This window comes from Thalassophryne amazonica, chromosome 6, assembly GCF_902500255.1.
Source record: "Thalassophryne amazonica chromosome 6, fThaAma1.1, whole genome shotgun sequence".
In the NCBI taxonomy this organism is placed as follows: Eukaryota; Metazoa; Chordata; class Actinopteri; order Batrachoidiformes; family Batrachoididae; genus Thalassophryne; species Thalassophryne amazonica.
In genome coordinates this window covers 125,352,788-125,376,890 of record NC_047108.1, presented here as the reverse complement: position 1 = coordinate 125,376,890, position 24,103 = coordinate 125,352,788, and the positions used below count along the sequence as shown (strand labels likewise).

General features: G+C 42.0%; 1 protein-coding gene across 1 annotated transcript; it reads right to left on the bottom strand.

Annotated features, from left to right (window-relative positions):
• Window positions 1-342: 342 nt before the first annotated feature.
• Window positions 343-23,808, bottom strand: ccn5 (cellular communication network factor 5). The gene is made up of 5 exons (XM_034173366.1): window positions 23,296-23,808; window positions 14,292-14,508; window positions 8,240-8,488; window positions 4,375-4,613; window positions 343-842 (listed from the first exon to the last, which is right to left on the bottom strand). The coding sequence occupies exons 1-5, from the start codon at window positions 23,368-23,370 to the stop codon at window positions 555-557; spliced, it is 1,068 nt and encodes a 355-aa protein (XP_034029257.1). The 5' UTR covers window positions 23,371-23,808; the 3' UTR covers window positions 343-554.
• Between the last annotated feature and the right edge of the window lie 295 nt (window positions 23,809-24,103).

Genomic DNA, 24,103 nt, shown 5'->3' with positions numbered 1-24,103 from the left:
ACCAGTAGAGGATTTAGGGGTGATGGACTGGCTTTCCCTCAAGGGGGATGGTTCAGAGTCCCACTTGATCTCCAAACCAATACAGGTCTTACTTCTTATCAAAGGGTTCTAATAATTGTGTCCAATTTAAATTTTAGTTCAGTATTTTATTTCACTGTTCAAAAGCATTTTGTTTTGTTGGTTTTGTTCAATAATTTAATAATACTATTAATAATTTGATTATACAAAGCTGGCTGGTTTACATTTATTTCTGAATATGTTTTAAATTCTGTCTAAAATATAAGAGTACAAATAATTCGGTATGAGAGCTTTTTTGAGGTGCTGGAGTGGAATGTTGAAGTTCTGCATATTCAGTTCTATTCATGAAAGTCAAAGTAAATTCCAACCCAGTCACAGTTTTGCATAACAACGCTTCCATATAATGTAATGTTAAAGTTAAATATAATGTTCCTTTTCAAGGTCCAGTAGTACTGATGTGGATCCAGCTGCTAATGTTGCTGTACAGTCCGCCTGCTTGAGAAATGAAGAATTGTTCAGTGAAGTCCCAGTGCATCTCACGGCCTGATGCCCCAAAGAGCCGGGTTACTGAATGGTGCATGAGGGCAGTTGTAGTGACATGTACACGAGTGGATCATCATCACCGCTCGCTTCAGCAGCCCGCCTGAGGGGCAGCGGAAGGCCACCTCAGCAGTGTGGGTTTGATTCGGTGTACAGCAGCGGGAATCCGTGCACTGTCCACAGTATCTCAGCCGGTAGGGGCGAAGGCTGTAACAGCCCTGGTGAACGAGCCGAATGGGCACGTGTGACCTGTAGCTGGCCTTGCAGCGCCCCTTCTTTGTTCTCTGGGAAAACAACACACACACAAACAATAATGGAGAAATACAGTAAAAGTGAAGGTGCAAACTCTCTGAGAATGTAGCTCTAGTTGCATAAACACAAACCTCTAACCATCTGAGAGATGACGATTCATGTTATTCATTAGATGATCACTTCACTCTAAGATTTTGGAAGGTCACCAGGCTGGTTAACAAGCTTAACTACAACTCAGGATGACCAATGTTAATTTGAAAATTAATAAATAAATAAATAAATGCTAACTCAATCCAATACTGATTACGTCACCATGATTTGATTCAGGATAAAATCTTACATTTTCAGGGGTGGATGCAGACTGAGGTGGTGGTGGGGTTGGGGGCGGGGGGTGTGATTTGATTTTGGGGGGATTCAAAACCATGTCCACTCTTGAAATTTTGAAAAAAGGATAGTTCTTTTCCTGCACTCTAATGCAGTCTAAGGAACTAAATACAAACCCTCTTATCATCATTTTGATACAAAGTTTTTATTTTAAACACTGGAAACCTAATTCTGTGCAATTCTAGTGCAATATTTGCTTATGTGCAATATCCACAGGTTTGTACATACTTTTCTCTTTTTACCCGAGGCCAACATATGGCCATCAGGTATTGCGTAGACCTGGCGTCCATCCGTCCGTCCGTCTGTCGTCCGTCTGTCCGTCTGTCCATCCGTCTGTCTGTGTTCAGCATAAGTCCAGTTCTGTTACTGCCACAGTCTTCAAATTCACAGGGAACATTCTTGGGACACAGACCTTATGTTGTGAAAGTGTTGGAACACGGACCCACAACAGGGGGCGCAATGAACGGACAATGGAGAAGGTAAAGAACAAGATTTACTTCTGTGAAACAGGCACAATTAATATAACAAACACAATTTGGGGTCGAATCCGCTGGTGTCGTGTGGGCAGGCTCGAAGGTAGGAGACGTCCGTCTCAGTCGAACCGGAACCACCCAGATCTCCTCTGCCACCGAACCCTGGAAATACTGGAACCGCCAAGTCCCGAATTCCCAGGTGGCCACTGCCTCCGCTCGTCGGATCCGGTACTGCTGGCAGGAGAGAGCGACAACACACAGGCGTGGATGACCGCACCCAGTAACGGAGAGGGGAGAAGCCGCCTCCACCTCTTGTCAAAGAACAGCAGGAAGGTGAGTACTTATCCAAAACCGTGAAGCTATCTGTAGTCACCAGTCCTGAAAAGGTTTAATAGGTTTAGCTGGTTAATATATATAAATGCAGAGAATACTACCTTAGTCTTAGGCGATATCTCGGCACTGAGGTGGAGACGCCGTCCTCCTGATATACCTCGGTGCTGAGTAGAAACAGCTGTGTTTGGTGATGGGTGACAGCTGTCACCCAGATTACTCCCATGATGCGGTAGCGCCCTCTGGTGCCTGGAGCCCGCACTCCAGGCAGGGCGCCCTCTGGTGGTGGTGGGCCAGCAGTACCTCCTCTTCAGCGGCCCACACAACACCTTAGACAAGTTCAAAGATGGCTAACCTTGACATATTTTAAGAGGGTAAAAAGTCGCATTCTATACCTAATTTCATGGCATGATCTTGTGGACGTTAGCGTGGTGACATCACATGCTGCTAGCTAGGCGGAAACTCTGTTTCGTTTATATGTAAATATAACCTCTGTCATATATTATGGAAAAGCTAGTGAGAAATGAACACGTCTAAAACTGAAAATGCTGTTTTTGTCACCTGGTAACACCTCTGGAAAGATTTACAAACAATTTAGCGCATATTAGCATGGTGACATAACATGCTACTAGCTAGGTGGAAACTCTGTTTCGTTTATATGTAAATATAACCTCTGTCATATATTATGGAAAAGCTAGTGAGAAATGAACACGTCTAAAACTGAAAATGCTGTTTTTGTCACCTGGTAACACCTCTGGAAAATGTACAAACAATTTAGCGCATATTAGCACGGTGACGTAACATGCTACTAGCTAGGTGGAAACTCTGTTTCATTTGTGTGTAAATATAACCTCTTTGTCATATATTACGTAAGAAGAAATAAGCACTCCTAAAACTGAAAATGCTGTTTTTGGAACCTAATAACACTTCTGAACTGATTTACAAAGCAATTTATGGACGTTAGCGTGTGTGATTGATTGATATACGGGCTTTAATGAACATGTACAAATTGTAAGACAACAGGATCTTAATAATGAATAAAACAACTGAAAATTATAAAGAACATAGCCGAGGGTATTTTAGCATTGTGTTATATTTTTATATGCAATCTCTTTTTTGCTACTACGTTCTTATAATTGTTTTATTTTTTTAATTTGCGCCCTGGACATACCTCTTTCATTCTGTTAAATTTTATGTTTATTTTTCTTCTCCAGGTCTTTCAAGTCTGTTCCTGGTTTACTGAGGTTGATATTTAAACTGAAAGGCACTTTACCTTTCATTGTACTGGTCACAATGACAATAAAGAATCTGTATTTGTATCTTTCCCATATCTATCACACCTTGCTCAAAATTAAATTGAACTTGCATTTTGATCTGAGCCAAGTGCAGCAGACATCAGTTTGATCCCCCTCTAGTGATGAAAATATGTACCTCTATCAAATCTTGAATATAAAAGATTTACCTCTGCTGAGAACGTTCATGTTTTTATTAGTCTGTCTGTTGATGAAACGTAGTGGTGACTGTGTGTGTGTGTGGGGGGGGCATGGGTGAAAGAACAACCCAAAATCCAGATCAAGGAGCAGATCCAAGTTTTTCCTCCATTTTCCTTAAATTTTGTAAGACACCGTTTTAATTTTTCAGGAAATATAACATGCATCTTTATGAAAAAAAAAAGAATTTATCAAAAATAGGAAGATCCAAACTTTTATTCACCTCCAGACAAACAAAAATACTTTGTGTGCGGTAACTGAGTTTAATAATAATCATCAAATCTGCAATCAGGTTGTTATTCCATTTGAGGTCTTTGTGTGTGAAGAGACTTTAAGGTTGGGGTTTTTTTTTGTTTTGTTTTTTTTTTGCTAATTCGTGAGGCTGTAATGGGCCTAAGAAGGATGATGGATGGACGAGTGGATGGACCTTCTTCTCTGAAGAAGAGACTTTAAGGTTGGGGGGGGGGGGGGGGGGGTTGTTGTTTTTTGTTTTTTTGCTAATTCATGAGGCTCTAATGGGCCTAAGAAGGATGATGGGCCTGACTATCTTGCAGAAGTGGATAAACCCTACTTGCCTTCTTGTGCTGTGCAGTCTCAGGTTGGGCACTTGTTTTGTGTGTACAGGGTGAAAAAGAGGTCAGCAGGCTTGAGAGCCTTTGATCATCATGCACTGCGGCTTTGTGTTGCCAGCAGACATCAGAAGGTACACTACCGCTGAATCTTTTAAGATTAATCTTTAAAAAAAATCTTTATTTCACTCTTTTGAGATGTTTCAGTATTTTTACTATGAAAAGCACGTTGAAATTTTCTGACTGAAAGTTCTACATAAATTATCGTTGTTGTGCACAGTGTTGTGTGATGTGAGGAGCTGGTATACGACTTCTCACCATGGATTTCCCAGGTGCAGGCTGAGCTGTCTGGCACGGACGCACTTTACAAAGTCGGGTCTGTATTTCCAGTTTGCAGCCCGGATTCTGGTTAGAAACCCGCGTGGAGATCCCAGCGCCACAGCTGCGGGAGCAGGCGCTCCACTGGGTGCTCCGTTCTACACAGGAGGTAGGTGGCGCTACTTTGTTTAGGTTACGGGCTTGAGAGGGAGTTGGCCAGAAGGGTTTAGATCTCAAAGCTAGAGAAAAACCAGAGGAGGGAAAAATATTCAGAGTGAGAAATAAAACAATGATATTGTTCAGGTTTTCCATGATATAAGTGATAACACCAGGTGATGCATCCTAAAAATAAAAAAAAAAACAGGAGAAAATCCTTTTTGTCCCCTTCCACAGAAAGAAGGAGCTGCCTGCTTGCTATGATCCATCTGTCTTCCAAGGGTCTCTCTATCTTAGGATACTTTCCAAGGACTTTTGGGCATTGATTCTTTTAATGTCCTATACTGCCAGTAAAGCAGTATTTTGTTGTTTTTCATTTTAATTATTTATTTATTTTTAACCAGTGGCTTGAAGTTCAAATAGGGCGGCTCACGATGTCAATATCTTGACAGTACCTGACTCTCAGTCAACCTACAAGAGGTGGAGTGACACTGGCAAGACTGGCATAACCCGTGTGGGATTAATGAAGCCCAGGCATATTATTACATGTTGCCATAAAACATTGACTGGTGATGGAAATGATCTCTAGACAAGAGTTGAACTCCAGCTGTTCTGTTCTTGTGATTTACTGATTCATTCTCATTAAAACAGAGTATAACTGATAATAGTCTCCTGAGCCTTGTGCATAACAAATCTTGCTATTCACCAAACAGTTTGACTCTGGAATTCCAGCTGTTTCTAGCATAGCGTCTTCTCCGCCAACCCACTCACACTTTTTAATGGGATGTTGCAATATAGTCACATGACTTCATCTGTTCAAATGGTATGATGTTGCTCAGGAAATGTATTTTCGGGAGGTTGGGGAAGTATGTTTTGACTTTTCTAAAGGGATGTGAATTATATTTGGACTTTGTGAGTTTCCACTTGGCCCGACACACCCCTGTTTAACATGGAAATGGTTCCACTAAAAGCTTCCAGACACGACCACAAGTGACAAAGTACATAGAAATTAAGTATAACGTTGCTGTTCAGGCTGATGTCGAGCACTAAGCAACACTTAGAACTGAGGAATCCAGTGATATGTGGAGAGACATCTGGTACCAGCCAGCCTGACTTTGGGAAATATGTCATAAAACATCAAGCTTTAAGCTGTCAGGAGAGTCTAAAGTCTGATGGGAAGCACATTAGCACCTGTTTGTTACACAGAGTTTTGATCTGATGTGGACCAAACTTGGGGGTAATTGTTTGCCAAGGTCAAAATTTTGACTCAAGGTCTCCAACTTTGTGGTCTGAAAAAAAAAAAAAAAAGGTGGCCCACCCAAACCATTACAACACCATTTTTTTCATCACACAATACTAAGAAATAGGCTGCTACATACCCTGTGCACTCTACACACCACAATGTAAATGTAGAAGTAAATATACACGTCTGTGATGGTGTTTTTGACTCGGACCAACTTCATCATATGACTTCTGTGTAACTTGAGTCATACTAATCAATCACAAATATTAAATCACAATCACAAACGTTGATCAATATATGCATTAGATAATCCGTCTAGACTACTTGGTTGACCAGTGTTGCCACAGTTACTTTGAAAAAGTAATCCAATTACTGATTACTGATTACGCCTTGAAAAAGTAACCTAGTTACTTTTTCAAGGCGTAATCAGTAAAGTAACCTAGTTACTTTACTGATTACTCAATTGGAAAAGTAACTAAGTTAGATTACTAGTTACTTTTTTAGTTACTTTCCCCAGCTGCCGACAACCCTCTGCCACCTCAACATGACAATGATACCTGTTTTGTCAAAACTCACTTTATAGTCACCCTTTCTTGGCTTCAATGAAAATAAATCCTTGTTTTATAAAAAGTAAAATAAAGACCTCTTTCTTGACCTCATATTTAACTGTTGACAGCACTGTAACAGTAAAACTTGCAATTTCTAACCTACATTGTTTATAAATGTAACTATTAAATTCATTCTAACATTTTTCTAACATTTAAAGTCTCTCTAAACATTTTACTTGTCGAAATTATTATTATTTTAAGTAGTATTAGTAGTTGTAGTAAAAAAAAGGCTTCAAAACTGGACCTTTAATCTAGGGGTGTTGTGGGGGGGGCACATCCCTGCCCCACGCCCCCATTCCATCTGGATTCGCCCCTGCTTTGGCGTTTGAGCACAAAGAATGGATAACATTTATTTATGCAGTAAACATGACCAGATTTACAGGTAAGAAAGTTTTATTGCGTTTTCACATCATGTGGTCCTCAGAAAGAGAGTTTAGGTGCATTTGAGTGGAAAATAGTGTTAGTTGTTGACACGTCGCGGAGGATCAGCTGTTTTTGGCAGCAAATATGGAGCGGCTCGGAGAAAAAAAAAGTATAAAAATGTCTTTGTAAAGTTCAGTGCAGCTGTGCTGTTGTCACTGTGCTTTAAGAGGTGAGGACGAGTCGAGCTGCTGCAAAAAACCGCGGAAAAGCTCACAGCTCGCTTAAAGTGGGCAGTTCAGTCGAAAACCGACTTCCTGCCCACGGACAAAGTTTAATGCTGCTATCGACCCACAATGCAACAATAATAGTAACGCACAGTGACTTGGAGAAGTAACTTTAATCTGATTACTGATTTGGAAAGATTAACACGTTAGATTACTCGTTACTAAAAAAAGTGGTCAGATTAGAGCATCACTGTTGTTGAGATATACGAAAATAAAAAAAGAGGTGTTTGGGTTCATGCTTTCTTGGCTGTAACCTTTGACCAAACTATTCTAAAATCTGATCACCTCGAGATATCTATCCAAGGAGTATGTCCACTAGGTTTGAGGAAATCCGTCCAGTCCACAAACACACACTCGCCCCCCCAGGGACAATACCCTGCTTCTTCACTTCACCATATCATGAATCATTTTAGGATCATTCTAATCTTTATTACAAAACTGAAAATCAAAGATGTTTGTATTTATTTATTGTTAATGACTTCTCACAGCCCACAAGCAGACCAACCATAGGGCCACAGCCCACACTTTGGAAATCAAATTTATTGGCAAGTAAGTTCACACATACAAGAAATTTGATCTGGTGTTATTGGTGCATAAACAATAAGAAAAGAAAAAAACACTTCTGTAAGAAGTAAAAGAGTAAAATATGCAAAACTATATTCACTGTTAAATAAATATGTATAATGTAATGAAATGGGACTGCGCAAACACAGGTAATTGGAGGACAGATGTACATTGATACTGAATATTTAGAATTACTATTTTGAGGTACTGATTAAAGATGCACCTATGGATCCTATTAAAAACTAATATGATATGATATATTGCCTTCCAATTGGCCCCATGACCTTTGACCTTGAGTGATCTTGAAAGGTCAAACTTATTTACAATGACTATTTTGCAGAACTGGTTAAATATATGTCTATGTTTCAATTATGAAGCTATATGAATAATATAAAAGCATTATATAAAGTCGTATATCTACTTTCTATTGGGCACATGACCTTGGGTGACCTTGAAAGATCAAACTCAATAACATTAAAAAATCCATGTGTCAAAACTTGGAATGTCTGAGTGTCCCTTCTTGTTTGATTTCATTGCTGCTCCTTGTTTGGAGTTTCTACATCTTAATCAAAGAGCGGTCGTTGTGGTTTTCTGCTGTGATTACAGTTAACACACATTCATCGAGCTGCACATCGGAGTGGTTTTACCTGTGATGGCATCCTGAATGACTGTGTTCTGGAGGTCTTCACACACCCACTCCTTGCAACACTTCCCTGGCAGCAGGACATACTGTGGATTGGGACAGTCCGGAGTGGGAAGACGGGCATTCAGGGGACACGCCGGCACACAGGTTACACCGCCACCGCTGCAGCGGCAGTGGGAGTCACAGGACGGCTGAAAGGACTGGCCCTGCTGGTAAGTGACTCCGTTGACCTCACAACCCAGATCCTCTTGACCTGCAGAATACACAGATGCCGTCTTAGTTTTATTTATTTATTTTTTAACTCTTGGAACCACACCTGCAATTTGGAGTGATGCAGGAAAGTTAATCAGGCAGTGAAAATCGCCATTTTGGCTCACAGTTCTGGCAACTTGCTTCTGACGGACTGTGTGTTGAATTGACACCCTTCTAATCTCTACAAGGTTGTATTCATTTCTTTTATTTCTGTTTAACACTTCTTTTAGGTTTTAAGTGCATCTATTGTGAATCTTATTTAACTAAATTTCTCCTGTTGGGAATCTTAGGAGTGCTTAGCGTTTCACTAGCGGTTAGCTTGCATTAGCTAGGTCTGCATTTTTTTTCCCCCCGTTTCTTTTATTAATGTTACTACCAGTCTAATACTTATGATATTTTTTTTTCTGTGTAACTGCTGTGAATTGTAGGTCATTATTTTACTCCTGTGTGAATCTTAGGAGTGGTTAGCATTTTCATTAGCCGTTAGCTCATGCTAGCTTGGTTATATTATTGGATTTTCTGGTGCACAAAGTACACTACTTTACACATTGCATAAATCCTGCACAATGCTGGCAGATAGGGTGGCTCTTTCAGAGAGTCGCGTCCATAGGCTACAACAGCTTCTTAGCTCAGTGGAGTTAGATGTTACAGGCACTCCAGACGAGGTTAGTGTTGGATCGGCTAGCATGCCCATTAGCATTAGCCTAGAAATGCCGGTGGTGGATGATGGCTTTAGGACTGTGGTTAGGCGGAGGAAGTCACGTAGTGCTTGGTTCCCTGTTGCGGTACCCCGATCATACAGATATGCATGAACTGCAAACTGTGAACAGGTTTTCTCCCTTGGATATGCCTGTTGTGAGTTCATTGAGCCCACAGGTGACTTCCATTCATATCTCCAGGCTGAAATGCTGGGCTTTAGTGACAGGGGATTCTATCACCCTTAATGTCAGGTTACAGATGCCAGCTGATGTTAAATGTATTCCTGAGACCAGAGCTCCTGACATTGCCTCCCATCTTAGCGTGCTGATGCTGCAGAAGGGTAGACAGACAAAGGAACATGACATGAGATATAGTCACACAGTTATTCACGTCAGCACCAATGATGTCAGGATGAAGTACTCTGAGGTCACAAAAATGGACATAGAGAGTCCTTGTGACCTTGCCAGAAAGATGTGTTGGCATCAATTAATAGTCTCTGGTCCCCTCCCCTCCAGGGGTACTGATGAGGCGTTTAGCACCTGACATCGATAAATAGATGGCTGGCACAATTTTGTAGACAGCAAGTCGTTAGTTTTACTGATAACTGGCCTTCGTTTTGGGGCCACCATGGCCTGCTGATGCCGGACGGCCTCCACCCTACTGGGGAAGGTGCCACCATCTTGTCTGCGAACATAGATAGAGCTCTACAGGGAGGGTAACATTAGGAATCTACAGCAGGCCACAGAGCAGGTGATTAGAGACCCTGCAAGGCTTATGACAAATGTGGGTATGGAATTCATTAGCTTAGCGAGAAAATTAGTAGAGAAAATCCACTATGGTGTTAATGCAGTTTATGAGGCAGGGAGGGAAATTCATCCAGTTGAGACTGTGGCCCGCTTCCGTAGACGTGTCCGTAAAAATCCTGTCACGGAAAACCATATCTGACCTTGTGGGTTCTCTGCCAGACATGCCCAATGGGCTGGTCTGTGCTGTGTGACACACCCACCCAGTCTTTGGGAAAGACAACAAAAGACCTCTGTTTTCTGAAGGGGGGCGGGTGGCAAAAAGCTGACAGGCACAGAAGCAGGTTCATTCGTGAAAAGATGAAAACAGCTTGCTTAAGGAAGCACAACTTCAGTGCAATGTGGGATTGCTTTTTTTCTGAAAACTTTAATTTTCATTTTGTTAATACAGATGTCAACCATTTGTTGAAATGGTATATACTGTATTTTCCAGGGTATAAGTCACTTTTTTTTAATAATTGAGAGGCCCTGTGACTTATACTCCGGACTGACTTAGATACACTTTCTTTGTTAATCAGAATAACAATGATGGCTTTTTCCACACAGATGCTGAGAATGACAGCCTCAACACTGCATTTAATCTATTATTAGACTCAATTGGCTTTGCTCAAAATGTAAATGAGTCCACCCACCACTTTAATCATATCTTAGATCTTGTTCTGACTTATGGTATGGAAATTGAAGACTTAACAGTATTCCCTGAAAACTCCCTTCTGTCTGATCATTTCTTAATAACATTTGCATTTACTGTGATGGACTACCCAGCAGTGGGGAATAAGTTTCATTACACTAGAAGTCTTTCAGAAAGCGCTGTAACTAGGTTTAAGGATATGATTCCTTCTTTATGTTCTCTAATGTCATATACCAACACAGTGCAGAGTAGCTACCTAAACTCTGTAAGTGAGATAGAGTATCTCGTCAATAGTTTTACATCCTCATTGAAGACAACTTTGGATGATGTAGCTCCTCTGAAAAAGAGAGCTTTAAATCAGAAGTGCCTGACTCCATGGTATAACTCACAAACTTGCAGCTTAAAACAAATAACCCGTAAGTTGGAGAGGAAATGGCATCTCACTAATTTAGAAGATCTTCACTTAGCCTGGAAAAAGAGTCTGTTGCTCTATAAAAAAAAAGCCCTCCGTAAAGCTAGGACATCTTACTACTCATCACTAATTGAAGAAAAAAGAACAACCCCAGGTTTCTTTTCAGCACTGTAGCCAGGCTGACAAAGAGTCAGAGCTCTATTGAGCCGAGTATTCCTTTAACTTTAACTAGTAATGACTTCATGACTTTCTTTGCTAATAAAATTTTAACTATTAGAGAAAAAATTACTCATAACCATCCCAAAGACGTATCGTTATCTTTGGCTGCTTTCAGTGATGCCGGTATTTGGTTAGACTCTTTCTTTCCAATTGTTCTGTCTGAGTTATTTTCATTAGTTACTTCCTCCAAACCATCAACATGTCTATTAGACCCCATTCCTACCAGGCTGCTCAAAGAAGCCCTACCATTAATTAATGCTCCAGTCTTAAATATGATCAATCTATCTTTATTAGTTGGCTATGTACCACAGGCTTTTAAGGTGGCAGTAATTAAACCATTACTTAAAAAGCCATCACTTGACCCAGCTATCTTAGCTAATTATAGGCCAATCTCCAACCTTCCTTTTCTCTCAAAAATAATTGAAAGGGTAGTTGTAAAACAGCTAACTGATCATCTGAAGAGGAATGGTCTATTTGAAGAGTTTCAGTCAGGTTTTAGAATTCATCATAGTACAGAAACAGCGTTAGTGAATGTTACAAATGATCTTCTTATGGCCTCAGACAGTGGACTCATCTCTGTGCTTGTTCTGTTAGACCTCAGTGCTGCTTTTGATACTGTTGACCGTAAAATTTTATTACAGAGATTAGAGCATGCCATAGGTATTAAAGGCACTGCACTGCAGTGGTTTGAATCATATTTATCTAATAGAGTACAATTTGTTCATGTAAATGGGGAATCTTCTTCACAGACTAAGGTTAATTATGGAGTTCCACAAGGTTCTGTACTAGGACCAATTTTATTCACTTTATACATGTTTCCCTTAGGCAGTATTATTAGACGGCATTGCTTAAATTTTCATTGTTACGCAGATGATACCCAGCTTTATCTATCCATGAAGCCAGAGGACACACACCAATTAGCTAAACTACAGGATTGTCTTACAGACATAAAGACATGGATGACCTCTAATTTCCTGCTTTTAAACTCAGATAAAACTGAAGTTATTGTACTTGGCCCCACAAATCTTAGAAACATGGTGTCTAACCAGATCCTTACTCTGGATGGCATTACCCTGACCTCTAGTAATACTGTGAGAAATCTTGGAGTCATTTTTGATCAGGATATGTCATTCAATGCGCATATTAAACAAATATGTAAGATTGCTTTTTTGCATTTGCGCAATATCTCTAAAATTAGAAAGGTCTTGTCTCAGAGTGATGCTGAAAAACTAATTCATGCATTTATTTCCTCTAGGCTGGACTATTGTAATTCATTATTATCAGGTTGTCCTAAAGGTTCCCTGAAAAGCCTTCAGTTAATTCAAAATGCTGCAGCTAGAGTACTAACGGGGACTAGAAGGAGAGAGCATATCTCACCCATATTGGCCTCTCTTCATTGGCTTCCTGTTAATTCTAGAATAGAATTTAAAATTCTTCTTCTTACTTATAAGGTTTTGAATAATCAGGTCCCATCTTATCTTAGGGACCTCATAGTACCATATCACCCCAATAGAGCGCTTCGCTCTCAGACTGCAGACTTACTTGTAGTTCCTAGGGTTTGTAAGAGTAAAATGGGAGGCAGAGCCTTCAGCTTTCAGGTTCCTCTCCTGTGGAACCAGCTCCCAGTTCAGATCAGGGAGACAGACACCCTCTCTACTTTTAAGATTAGGCTTAAAACTTTCCTTTTTGCTAAAGCTTATAGTTAGGGCTGGATCAGGTGACCCTGAACCATCCCTTAGTTATGACTTAGACTTAGACTGCTGGGGGGTTCTTTCTCTTTCTCTTTTTGCTCTGTATGCACCACTCTGCATTTAATCATTAGTGATTGATCTCTGCTCCCCTCCACAGCATGTCTTTATCCTGGTTCTCTCCCTCAGCCCCAACCAGTCCCAGCAGAAGACTGCCCCTCCCTGAGCCTGGTTCTGCTGGAGGTTTCTTCCTGTTAAAAGGGAGTTTTTCCTTCCCACTGTCGCCAAGTGCTTGCTCACAGGGGGTCGTTTTGACCGTTGGGGTTTTTACGTAATTATTGTATGGCCTTGCCTTACAATATAAGGCGCCTTGGGGCAACTGTTTGTTGTGATTTGCCGCTATATAAATAAAATTGATTTGATTTGATTTGATACTCCAGTGAGACTTATATTTGGGTTTTGCCTCTTCAAGAGGCATTTTTTAGCAGGAGCGACTTATACTCCTGAACAAGTGGCTATATGAACCTTACAATGGTTGTTCAGTTTCACCGGAAACCAGGACTCTCTACATACAAACTGATGATTATTTATTTCCATCCACAAGTTCAGATCACACTCAGAAGGCATTCGTGCACTCTAAAAAATAAAATAAATACTATACAATGCTGCACAACTTAAATAAGGAAACAATTTGCCTGGACCTTTTTAACGTAAATCCAACTCAGCTGCTACTAAGTCCACACCATGGGACATTTAATAGTCAGACTAACTCACTTTTAGCAAAGCTTTTAGTTAAGTAGCTGAGTACATTTGATAAAGATGAACCAACTCAATTCAAGGTTTTGGTGTTATTACGTAGCCAACTTATTAAGTTATTCTGATCTTTATTTTACCTCCATTCTACACAGAAATGTCCATGCCATTTGTTACCTTCATTTTGCGAAGTTTAATAGTTTTTTAGTCATATTTCTTTCAAGTCACAATAAATGCTGCAATTCCACAACTCATATCCATCTTTTTTAAACAATGAACAATTTTTGTACCAACATTTAAGCTATCAACAAATGTGAACATGCAGAAACCTTTTTTTTTTCATTCTGAAAATACTCTTTAACTTAAGTTATGCAAACTAACTCAATGAAGCATTTTTATTTTATTTTATTTTTTAAGAGTGCATGAGCAACAGCAGTCCTGAAAATAGAGGCTGAAATATTTAGCAGTTTGACCCGTAATAACCCATCTCACTCACACTAAACATACTCTAAACTTTGCCATCTGCTTATCTGTCCTATCACACACACACACACCTCACTCTCACCCCTACTACAGACCCCGGACAGGGAGGCACTCACTGACACATGCCCCGGGCTCTTCAGGAAAGCTGGCACTGTAGTCACACTGGAGTCCTCTCTGGCTGTCGCAGGGCAGCATTTCAGTACAGAGCTCTCCTTGCTGCCTGGCACACACCTGGCAGCAGTGGCAGCCATCCAGAACCAGAGGAACGCCCGGGGCACACTGAGGGACAGGACCAGGGCAACGGCATGGTTTCTCACACAGCTGAGAGAACACCTAGTAGGGATCAGACACACCAAGACCGTGTTACGGAGAAGATAAACAAGTGACACCTTCATCATTGAAGCCTCTGACAACTACCAATTATTTTCATCAATGGCTAGTATGTACAAGCAACAGTGGCCTCTAGTGGCCACCAAGACCGTACGAATACCAACAAGGCTTCACAAGCAACTTGATAGGCTGGTAAATCTTTATTTAATTTTGCATGTTGATAAGTGCCAACGTGGAACAAAATCAAAGGTTCACTGCTCCTCAACCTTCTTCTTTGTCTTTCGGCTGTTCCCGTTAGGGGTCGCCACAGCAGATCAATCGTTTCCATCTCACCCTGTCCTCTGTATCTTCCTCTGTCACACCAACCACCTGCATGTCCTCTCTCAGCACATCCATGAACCTCCTCTTTGGTCTCCCTCTTCTCCTCCTGCCTGGTGGCTCCATCCTCAGCATCCTTCTCCCTATATACCCTGGGTCCCTCCACTGCACATGTCCAAACCATCTCAATCTCGCCTTTCTGACTTTGTCTCCAAACCGTCCCACCTGAGCTGTCCCTCTGATATGTTCATTCCTAATCTTGTCCATTCTTGTCACTCCCAAAGAGAATCTCAACATCTTCAGCTCTGCCACCTCCAGCTCTGCCTCCTGTCTTTTTGTTTGTGCCACTGTCTCTAAACCATACAACATAGCTGGTCTCACTACTGTTTTGTAAACTTTCCCCTTCACTCTTGCTGATATTCTTCGGTCACAAATCACTCCTGCCACCTTTCTCCACCCACTCCACCCTGCCTGCACTCTCTTCTTCACCTCTCTACCACACTCTCCATTACTTTGAACAGTTGACCCCAAATATTTAAACTCATCTACTTTCACCACTTCTACTCCTTGTAACTGCACTATTCCACTGGGCTCCCTCTCATTCACACACATGTACTCAGTCTTGCTTCTACTGACTTTCATTCCCCTTCTCTCCAAAGCATATCTCCACTTCTCCAGACTAGACTCAACTTGCTCTCTACTCTCACTACAGATCACAATGTCATCTGCAAACATCATAGTCCATGGGGACTCCTGTCTGATCTCATCTGTCAACCTGTCCATCACCACTGCAAACAAGAAAGGACTCAGAGCTGATCCTTGGTGTAATCCCACCTCCACCTTGAATGAGTCTGTCATTCCGACTGCGCATCTCACTGCTGTCACACTATTCTTGTACATGTCCTGCACTACCCTAACGTACTTCTCTGCCACTCCAGACTTCCTCATACAATGCCACAACTCTTCTCTTGGCACCCTATCATAAGCTTTTTCTAAGTCCACAAACACACAATGTAACTCTTTCTGTCCTTCTCTGTACTTTTCCAACAGTATTCTCAGAGCAAACACTGCATCTGTAGTGCTCTTTCTCGGCATGAAACCGTATTGCTGCTCACAGATCTTCACCTGTTTTCTAAGCCAGCCTAGCTTCTACTACTCTTTCCCATAACTTCATGCTGTGGCTGATCACCTTTGTGCCTCTGTAGTTACTGCAGCTCTGCACATCACCCTTGTTCTTGAAAATAGGAACCAGCACACTTCGTCTCCACTCCTCAGGCATCCTCTCACTTTCCAAGATTTTATTAAACAATCTGGTTAGAAACTCTACTGTCATCTCTCCTAGACATTTCCATGCCTCCACTGGAATGTCATCTGGACCAACTGCCTTTCCACTCTTCATCCTCTTCATAGCAGCCCTCACTTTGTCCTTGCTAATCTTTTACTTCCTGATTTACTCTCACCACATCATCCAGCCTTTTCTCTCGCTCATTTTCTTTATTCATCAACTCTTCAAAATATTCCCTCCACCTTCTCAGCACACACTCCTCACTTGTCAGCACATTACCATATGCATCTTTTACCACCCTAACCTGCTGCACATCCTTTTCAGCTCTGTCCCTTTGTCTGGCCAATCGGTACAAGTCCTTTTCTCCTTCCTTACTATTCAACTTCTTGTACAGCTCGCAATATGCCTTTTCCTTTGCTTTTGCCACTTCTCTTCTCGCCTTACGCCGCATCTCCTTGTATTCCTGTCTACTTTCTTCATCTCTCCAACTATCCCAAAACTTTTTCGCCAACCTCTTTCTCCTTATGCTTTCCTGGACCTCTTCATTCCACCACCAAGTCTCCTTGTCTTCCTTCCACTGTCCAGATGTCATACCCAGTACTGCCCTAGCTGTCTCCCTCACCACATCTGCTTCCCCTCCAACTACTGCTTCTCTCACCTGCTCGCTAAATTTCACACAACAGTCTTCCTCCTTCAGCTTCCACCATCTGATCCTTTGTTGAGCTCTCACTCTCTTCTTCTTCTTTACCTCTAAAGTCATCCTACAAACAACCATCCTATGCTGTCTAGTAACACTCTCTCCTGCTACCACCTTACAGTCTGTGATTTCTTTTAGCTTGCATCTCCTATAAAGAATGTAGTCCACCTGTGTGCACCTTCCTCCACTCTTATATGTTACCCTGTGCTCCTCCCTTGCACACACAATATGTCTACCTTTCTCCTGTCCATCATATCAGCCAGCTCTCTCCCTTTACCAGTCATACTACCAACATTCAAAGTCCCCACTCTCATTTCCACCCTTCTAGTTTTCTTCTTCTCCCGCTGTTCGTGGCAACGTTTTCCTCCTCTTCTTCGTCGTCTTCGCCCAGCAGTAGCCCAATTTCCACCGGCACCCTGTTGGGCAATAGCACCGGTGGCGGACGTTGTTAACCCGGGCCGCGACCGATTCGATTCTGAGTCTGCATAGTTGGGTTGGCTTGTTTTACGCCGGATGCCCTTCCTGAGGCAACCCTCCTCATTTATCCGGGCTTGGGACCGGCACTCAGAATGTACTGGCTGCACACCCCATGTGGCTGAGTTGCACACCCCATGTGGCTGCTCCTCAACCAAATCTATCTGAACCCAAAACACCAGAGCTGAATATGGAGTAGTTTTTATAGTTACTTAGAGAATTTTTGAGGTTGCACTCACTGCCTGACTCCATTAATCCTACGCATGCCCTGCTAATCCCAGACAATATTAGTATTGTTAATTACTTCTTGTTTTTCATAACTGTAAGTTGTGCTTGTCAAGAGAAACTGCTGTCTATCTCTACGGCAAAATCTTCCACATCCTAAAACTCAAGAACCATAAAAACTCTCAAAATCAAAGTTTTTGTAGAATAATACTGGGACGTCAAAGCTCTGACTGCCAAAACATTATGCATGTCTGAATTTTGGGTTCCAAGTAGGAAATGTAACAGAAGCCCTGAAATGCTCTCATCGTCCACTAGATGGCAACAAAAGCTGTACAAATTTGCAGCAAGTTCTCGACTGTTTATTTATATGAGAAGTTAACTTTTGGTGAAAATAAGATGAGCTGACAGTCAAAATCAACTTACAGTTGTGTAAGATGTGTAAGCCTCGTATGCTCCAGGACATCCTGCGTTATGTTAATGCCTGCAAGGTTTGCGCAATGCATAAATCGTCCACACATCCACCTTGCGAGGAAACTTCTTCCACTACCGATTCCAACGTAACCGTGGTCTCATATTACAGTTGATTTTATGATCGGCTTTCCGCCCTCTAGAGGGAATACAGTAGTTTTGACAGTCGTTGATGGGCTGTCCAAGATGTCACATTTTATTCCTCGGCCAAGGAGACAGTCGAGGTCATGTTATCTCATGTGTTCAGGTTACATGGTTTTCCTCAAGACATTGTTTCAGATTGTGGACCTCAATTCATCTCATGATTCTGGAGAGAATTCTGCCATCTGCTTGGGGTCACCTCCAGTCTCACCTCTGGCTACCACCCACAGCAAAAAGGACAAACGGAACGTATCAATCCTAGGAGTTGGAAAAGGGACGACGGATCCTTGCCTCCCAGCACCCCACAACCTGGTCCAGTCAGCTAAGTTGGATTGAGTTAGCTCACAACAGTCCTCCGATTACTCCCCCTTTCATGTTGTTTATGGCTGCAGCCTTCCTTGTTTTCCTCCACAGACTTACACTCTCCAGTCCTCTCTGATTTGGCCCTCATTCTGCGGTGTCGACAAACCTGGGAGCAGGCGAGGCGGGCTGTGCTTCATTCATTTGCATGTTATAAGATGGCTGCGGATCAGAAGAGGACCAAGGCGCCGGCCTACTCTACTGGTCAGAGAGTTTGGCTCTCCACACGGAACCTTCCCCTGCGAGGACTGCCCAGGAAACTTGCTCCCAGGTTTGTTGGTCCATTCCCTATATCCAAGGTCATTAATCCTGTTTCTGTTTGACTTCGTCTTCCGAGGTCCATGCGGATAAATCCCACATTCCATGTCAGCCATGTCAAACCTGTGTGGTCCAGCCCAGTGTGCTCTCCAGCCATTCCCCCTCCGCCCACCCGGTTCGTGGATGGGGGTCCTGTCTTCACTGTGCAGTGCCTCTTGGCAGCTCGGTGATGTGGGTGTGGGGTGCAGTATTGGTGGAATAGGAGCGGCTCATCAGGGTTGGCCGTTAGGGAGCAGGTCAGGGTCTGGATTTTATGGATTGTGTGTGTTGTTTTTGTTATCTATTTTGGACGGTTTTTCTATGTGGTGATTTTTCTTGCTTGTCTTTTTTCCTGCTTGGGGTTCTCTGTGTCTGTTTTGCTTGTCTATCTCTTGGTGTTTGGTGGTGGGTGTTTCACTCTGTCTGGCCACACTCTCGTTCTGGTTCTTTCTGACACACCTGTTTCTAATCTGTAGCTCATCACCAAGGTGCCAGATTGATGCACCTTGTGCCATCGCTTCCAGCCTTGTTCCTAGTGTTTTCTCATCCTGCTTGCCTCCTTGTGTTTTTTGACCATCTGCGCGATTATTCACCCATGCCTTTTGCCTCATGGATTTGGTATTGTTGCTTATTTTGAACTGCCTTTTTGTGTATCGGACCCAGCTTACGACCTCAGTAAACTCTCTTAATCCTAAGTGCTTTTTGTCTGAATCCTGCCATTGTGTCCTGCCATTTCTTAGTGCAAGACCTGATAGGGGTGTGGTTCCTTGTTTTTCTAGACAATGGTAATGAGACGGTTTGGCGGCTGAGCTGCTCCACAGTCAGGTTTGTGTTACTTCCTTGACAAATCAGCAGATAAAAGGTCTTCAGTTGGAGTCCCAAATCAGACAACCAGAGGAGTTACAAACCTCAGACGGGACTTAGGAGTGGGAGGGAAAAGGGGCCTGTCTCTTCACAGCCCCTGCGTGGGAAGTCCACTGAAAAGTGTTTGTTTTGTGGTTTTTAAAGCAATGTGACTGTCCAGGTTTGGGAGGCATAACATTATATTCTGTCATAAGGCCCAAAATTTCTAGAGGCACCACGGGGGCATCAAACAGCTTTTCCCTGCTGCAGAGAAAGCATTGTTCAAAAATGAATAAACAAGGAATATTGGCTCAAATGTGCTGGAAGGTTTTTGTCCCCTACTAGCTGTAGGACCAGACGTTATATAGAACCTCACTCTGTCTGTCAATCACACTCCATTCTGCTCATAACATCAACAAAATTTCACCAAATTTGAACTGGGTATCCCATGTGAAGTGTGACCCTGCAGTGGCCTGGTGACCTGTCCATTGTTCAATCAGTTCAATCAGTTTTATTTATATAGCGCCAAATCACAACAAACAGTTGTCCCAAGGCGCTTTGTGCACACTGCCTCTCAAACAATGACCACTGGGATAGGCTCCAGCTCCACCATGACCCTTAACTGGAATAAGCAGGAATGGAAAATGAATCAAAGAATAAATGAATGGCATCCCAAGTATATCATGGACAAGACCAAATTTGAACATGATTGTTTCACCAAAAAACATCTCCGGATGCCCACCTTATTGAGTTTTCATTATAACTTGAAATTTGTTTAATTTTCTTCACAATGGTTTAATATTTCTTTTCAAAATAGTTAGTTTAAAATTTCAAATAAGTGTACCTTCCATAGTTGAGAATTTGAGCAGAACTGGGTTTCATCAAGGCCCTCTAAAGACTACCCACTTAACTGAAGACAGTATTGATAATTGTGTCAATAGTAACTTCAACAAGATTTGTCTGATTTTCACCCAGCAGGGGTGGGCATCGAGGGCCGAGACACTGCAGGTTTTCCGTGCAACCAATCGCCTCAGCAGGTGATTTCATTAATGATCAGGCGTCTCAGCAGGTGATTTCACTGACAACCAGGTGTTTATGTTCAGAGCAGAAGCTCATCAGCAACCCACCTGCTGAGGTGATTGGTTACATGGAAAACCTGCAGTGTCTCGGCCCTCGATGCCCACCCCTGCTCTAAGCGCTCTACATTTTACTGCACAGTGCAATGATTCCCAGTGTGGAATGCAGGTGATAATGCATGTGACCCATGACAGGTCATCAGAAATACACTTTAAAAATGTATTTGTAGGAAATCTCAAAATTTCATAATAAAAAGTATTATTGGCATTATTGGCATTATTATTGTATTATTGGCATTATAAATCAGATTGAAATTAAGTTTCAATGCTGACCTAATTTAACACACACACACACACACACACAAATTGTGAAAAGACGTGGACATCAGCACTTTTTCCGGCACATTAAGACAGACATGCGGAGGAGTTCCCCGCGTCGCGGTGCAGCCGCTCGGCGCAAAGCAACGCCGTGATGAGGCCTCACTGGACATGTTCTGGCATGTCCAGCTCATGCACAATCACAATTGGATATTCACACGACTGGAAAGCAACCACAATCTGTCTGAAATCCACCTGAAAGCTTTCACGTTGGAAATGATCTGGTTGTTTCAGCGGGGTGTCAGCCTGTCGATGGGGGCTGGGAGCGCACCGCGCTCTCAGCGGTTGTGGGTCGTCCTTAAAGCAGCAGTAACACCCCGTAATCTGTTTAATCCCCATAAAATCGTCCCTGAAAGCCATATTAATTTTTCGAACGGTGTCCACCTGGAGGTCTCTCACAGTTTCTGGTAAAAAAATTGATGCAGCAAAGCTCCAAATCGTTCAGACATTTATTCGCAATAAAAATCCACCGAGAGGGGTGGACCACACCTCACTCAAAGCCTGCTCACAAGCAAATGATGCAACCGACAGGCATGAAAAAACTCACGCATGCGCACGAGGGTTCAAGCTTGTGTGAAGCAATCACACGTGATTCAAATCCATATGGTTTTTTAAAAAAATAATAAGGTTGGATACTTTTCTAACAGACCTCGTATATATATATATATATATATATATATATATATATATATATATATATATATATATATATATATAGTACTATGCAAAAGTTTTAGCCATCCTCAAGTTTTAATAGGTATTATATAACAGCTGAGTGGATCCTTGTCATTTGATTGGCGCTTTGTATGTCATGTGACATGGATTAATTCATCCCATTTGTGTTGCATTGCATTTAGAGTGCAGCTTGGTTCCATTTAGAGTGCAAATTTGGTTCCATACATTTGGTACCATTGCACTCTGCACACACGCGCACACACACACACACACACACACACACACACACACACACACACACACACACACACCTACACACATGCGCGCACACATGCACACACGCGCAAACAACGCGTCCGCGCATGCACACGATACAAATCCACTGCACTGTAAGCCATCTGTTAGCAGGAAGTTAGAATGAAAAGCTGGACTAATCTCTCTGATTTTTTTTTTTTTTTTTTTTTTTTTTTGCTGCACTGAGGAAATAGAGTCCTTTTTTGGTAGTACAAGCACATCCCTTTTCTGTGAGCACACGGGACAATGACAGAAGCGAGACAATTTAATTGAGCTAACTGAGAGTGCTAGTTCTTGTAATACACACACAAATGCACGTACACACACAAAATCCACTCCATTGTCTGGATGCATGAAAAGCTGATGTGATTTTTGGCTGGGCTGAGGAACTACACAAAGGTTTTTTTTTTATGGAAGTTCAAAGTCACTGCACAGCATCACTGGATTACACGTTACAATTTGGACTTCAGCAGCACAGGACCACCAAAACGTAAGTCCCTTTTCTGTTGTTATTAAAATATCAAATGACAAGGATCTATTTTAGCCGTTATATAAAACAAACAATGAATGTTTTTACATTATTGAAACAAATATTTAATTTGGGTTGAATGGTTTGTTCCAGCTTTCACCTCATGAAATATTCTTACCATTGAACTCATAAACATTCATTATTTGTATATGGCCCACCCCCTTTTTTACTGGCATATCAACATAAAATCAGTTCCAACACAAGTGAATATGTGAGCTATATTTTTTAATCCATAATAACAATAATAATTTGTTTGTAAGTGTACTGTCCACTAAAATACCACATAAACATAGTTGCAAATGATCATGCAATATTAAAATGATTGTAAAACACAATTACTCATACTTTAAATTGAGTTTTTCTTAAAATAGTTTTGAATTCCTGTGACTTATATACTGAAAAATCACATATAAACAGAACTCGGTTTTAATATCAGTTATCATTAAAGTTGAAATTCATCACATATTTCATCAGGTTTTCATAATTTTTAATAATTCTAATAAATGTAGGTGCAAAAATTCCCTTTCTTCAGTGTTTATTGGCTTCCTGAATGGTGCGATCTCCAAGGGTTACTAAAATGAACACTAATTGCAGCCAATTTGTCCCTAAAAACCACAGAGACGTCGTATTTTCCCAGCTTCAATGTAATTGCCCTCTAACGCACACTGGATTCCTTTTAATGATTTCCATTCATATATATGGCGCTGAGTCCGAGCAGGTAGAGACTCACCTGTGTGGCTGCACAGAGCAGCGCTGCCAAACCTATGAGTGCGCGACGCAGAGGTCGCTCCAGAGGTCGCTCCATGAGGCCTTCCTGACGCGGTGGGTGTGATGCGGTGCAAGCAGCAGCTGTTTGTTAACTGCTCATTCTTACGCCTGCAGACATTTATAAAGTCTGGAGTGTGATGTCACAGGCTGCCTGCCGTGTAAACAGCTCACTGGACCCGCATGAGAAATGTTTAACATTCCTCCCCTCTGCTGCCCATTTCCACTTCCACACCCTTCCATCACCACCACACACTCTTTTTCCTTTCCTCCCTCTTTTTCTAGACATCTTAGCTGACAATACCAGGAGATGTGGAAAATAAACACATTAACCCGAGAAATGAGAGAAACAAAACAACCTCTTACACTTTTGTGGTGAGAATTACGATTTGTGAGCTGCTGTAGGCCTGTCAGATATTTCCTCTATTTAAGTTTTCATTTCAAAACCTGGAATACTCGTGGAATGTTAACCTGATATGACAGCCTTTTTTTTCAACCTGTGCTGTATTGTTGGGAAAGTGTAGTGACACGGACCCACAACAGGGGGCGTAAATGAACGGACAATGGAAGGAGTCAAATTATAACACTTTACTGTTGTGAATGTCACAACCAAACACAGCAGATTCAGAATGTGCAACAGTCAATTAATAAAGGTGTCGTGTGGGCAGGCTCGACGATAGGAGACGCCCGTCTGGAAACGAACCGGAACCACACGATTTCCACCGCCACCTGAACCCGAGGAATACTGGAGCCGCCAAGTCCCGAAGTCCCCA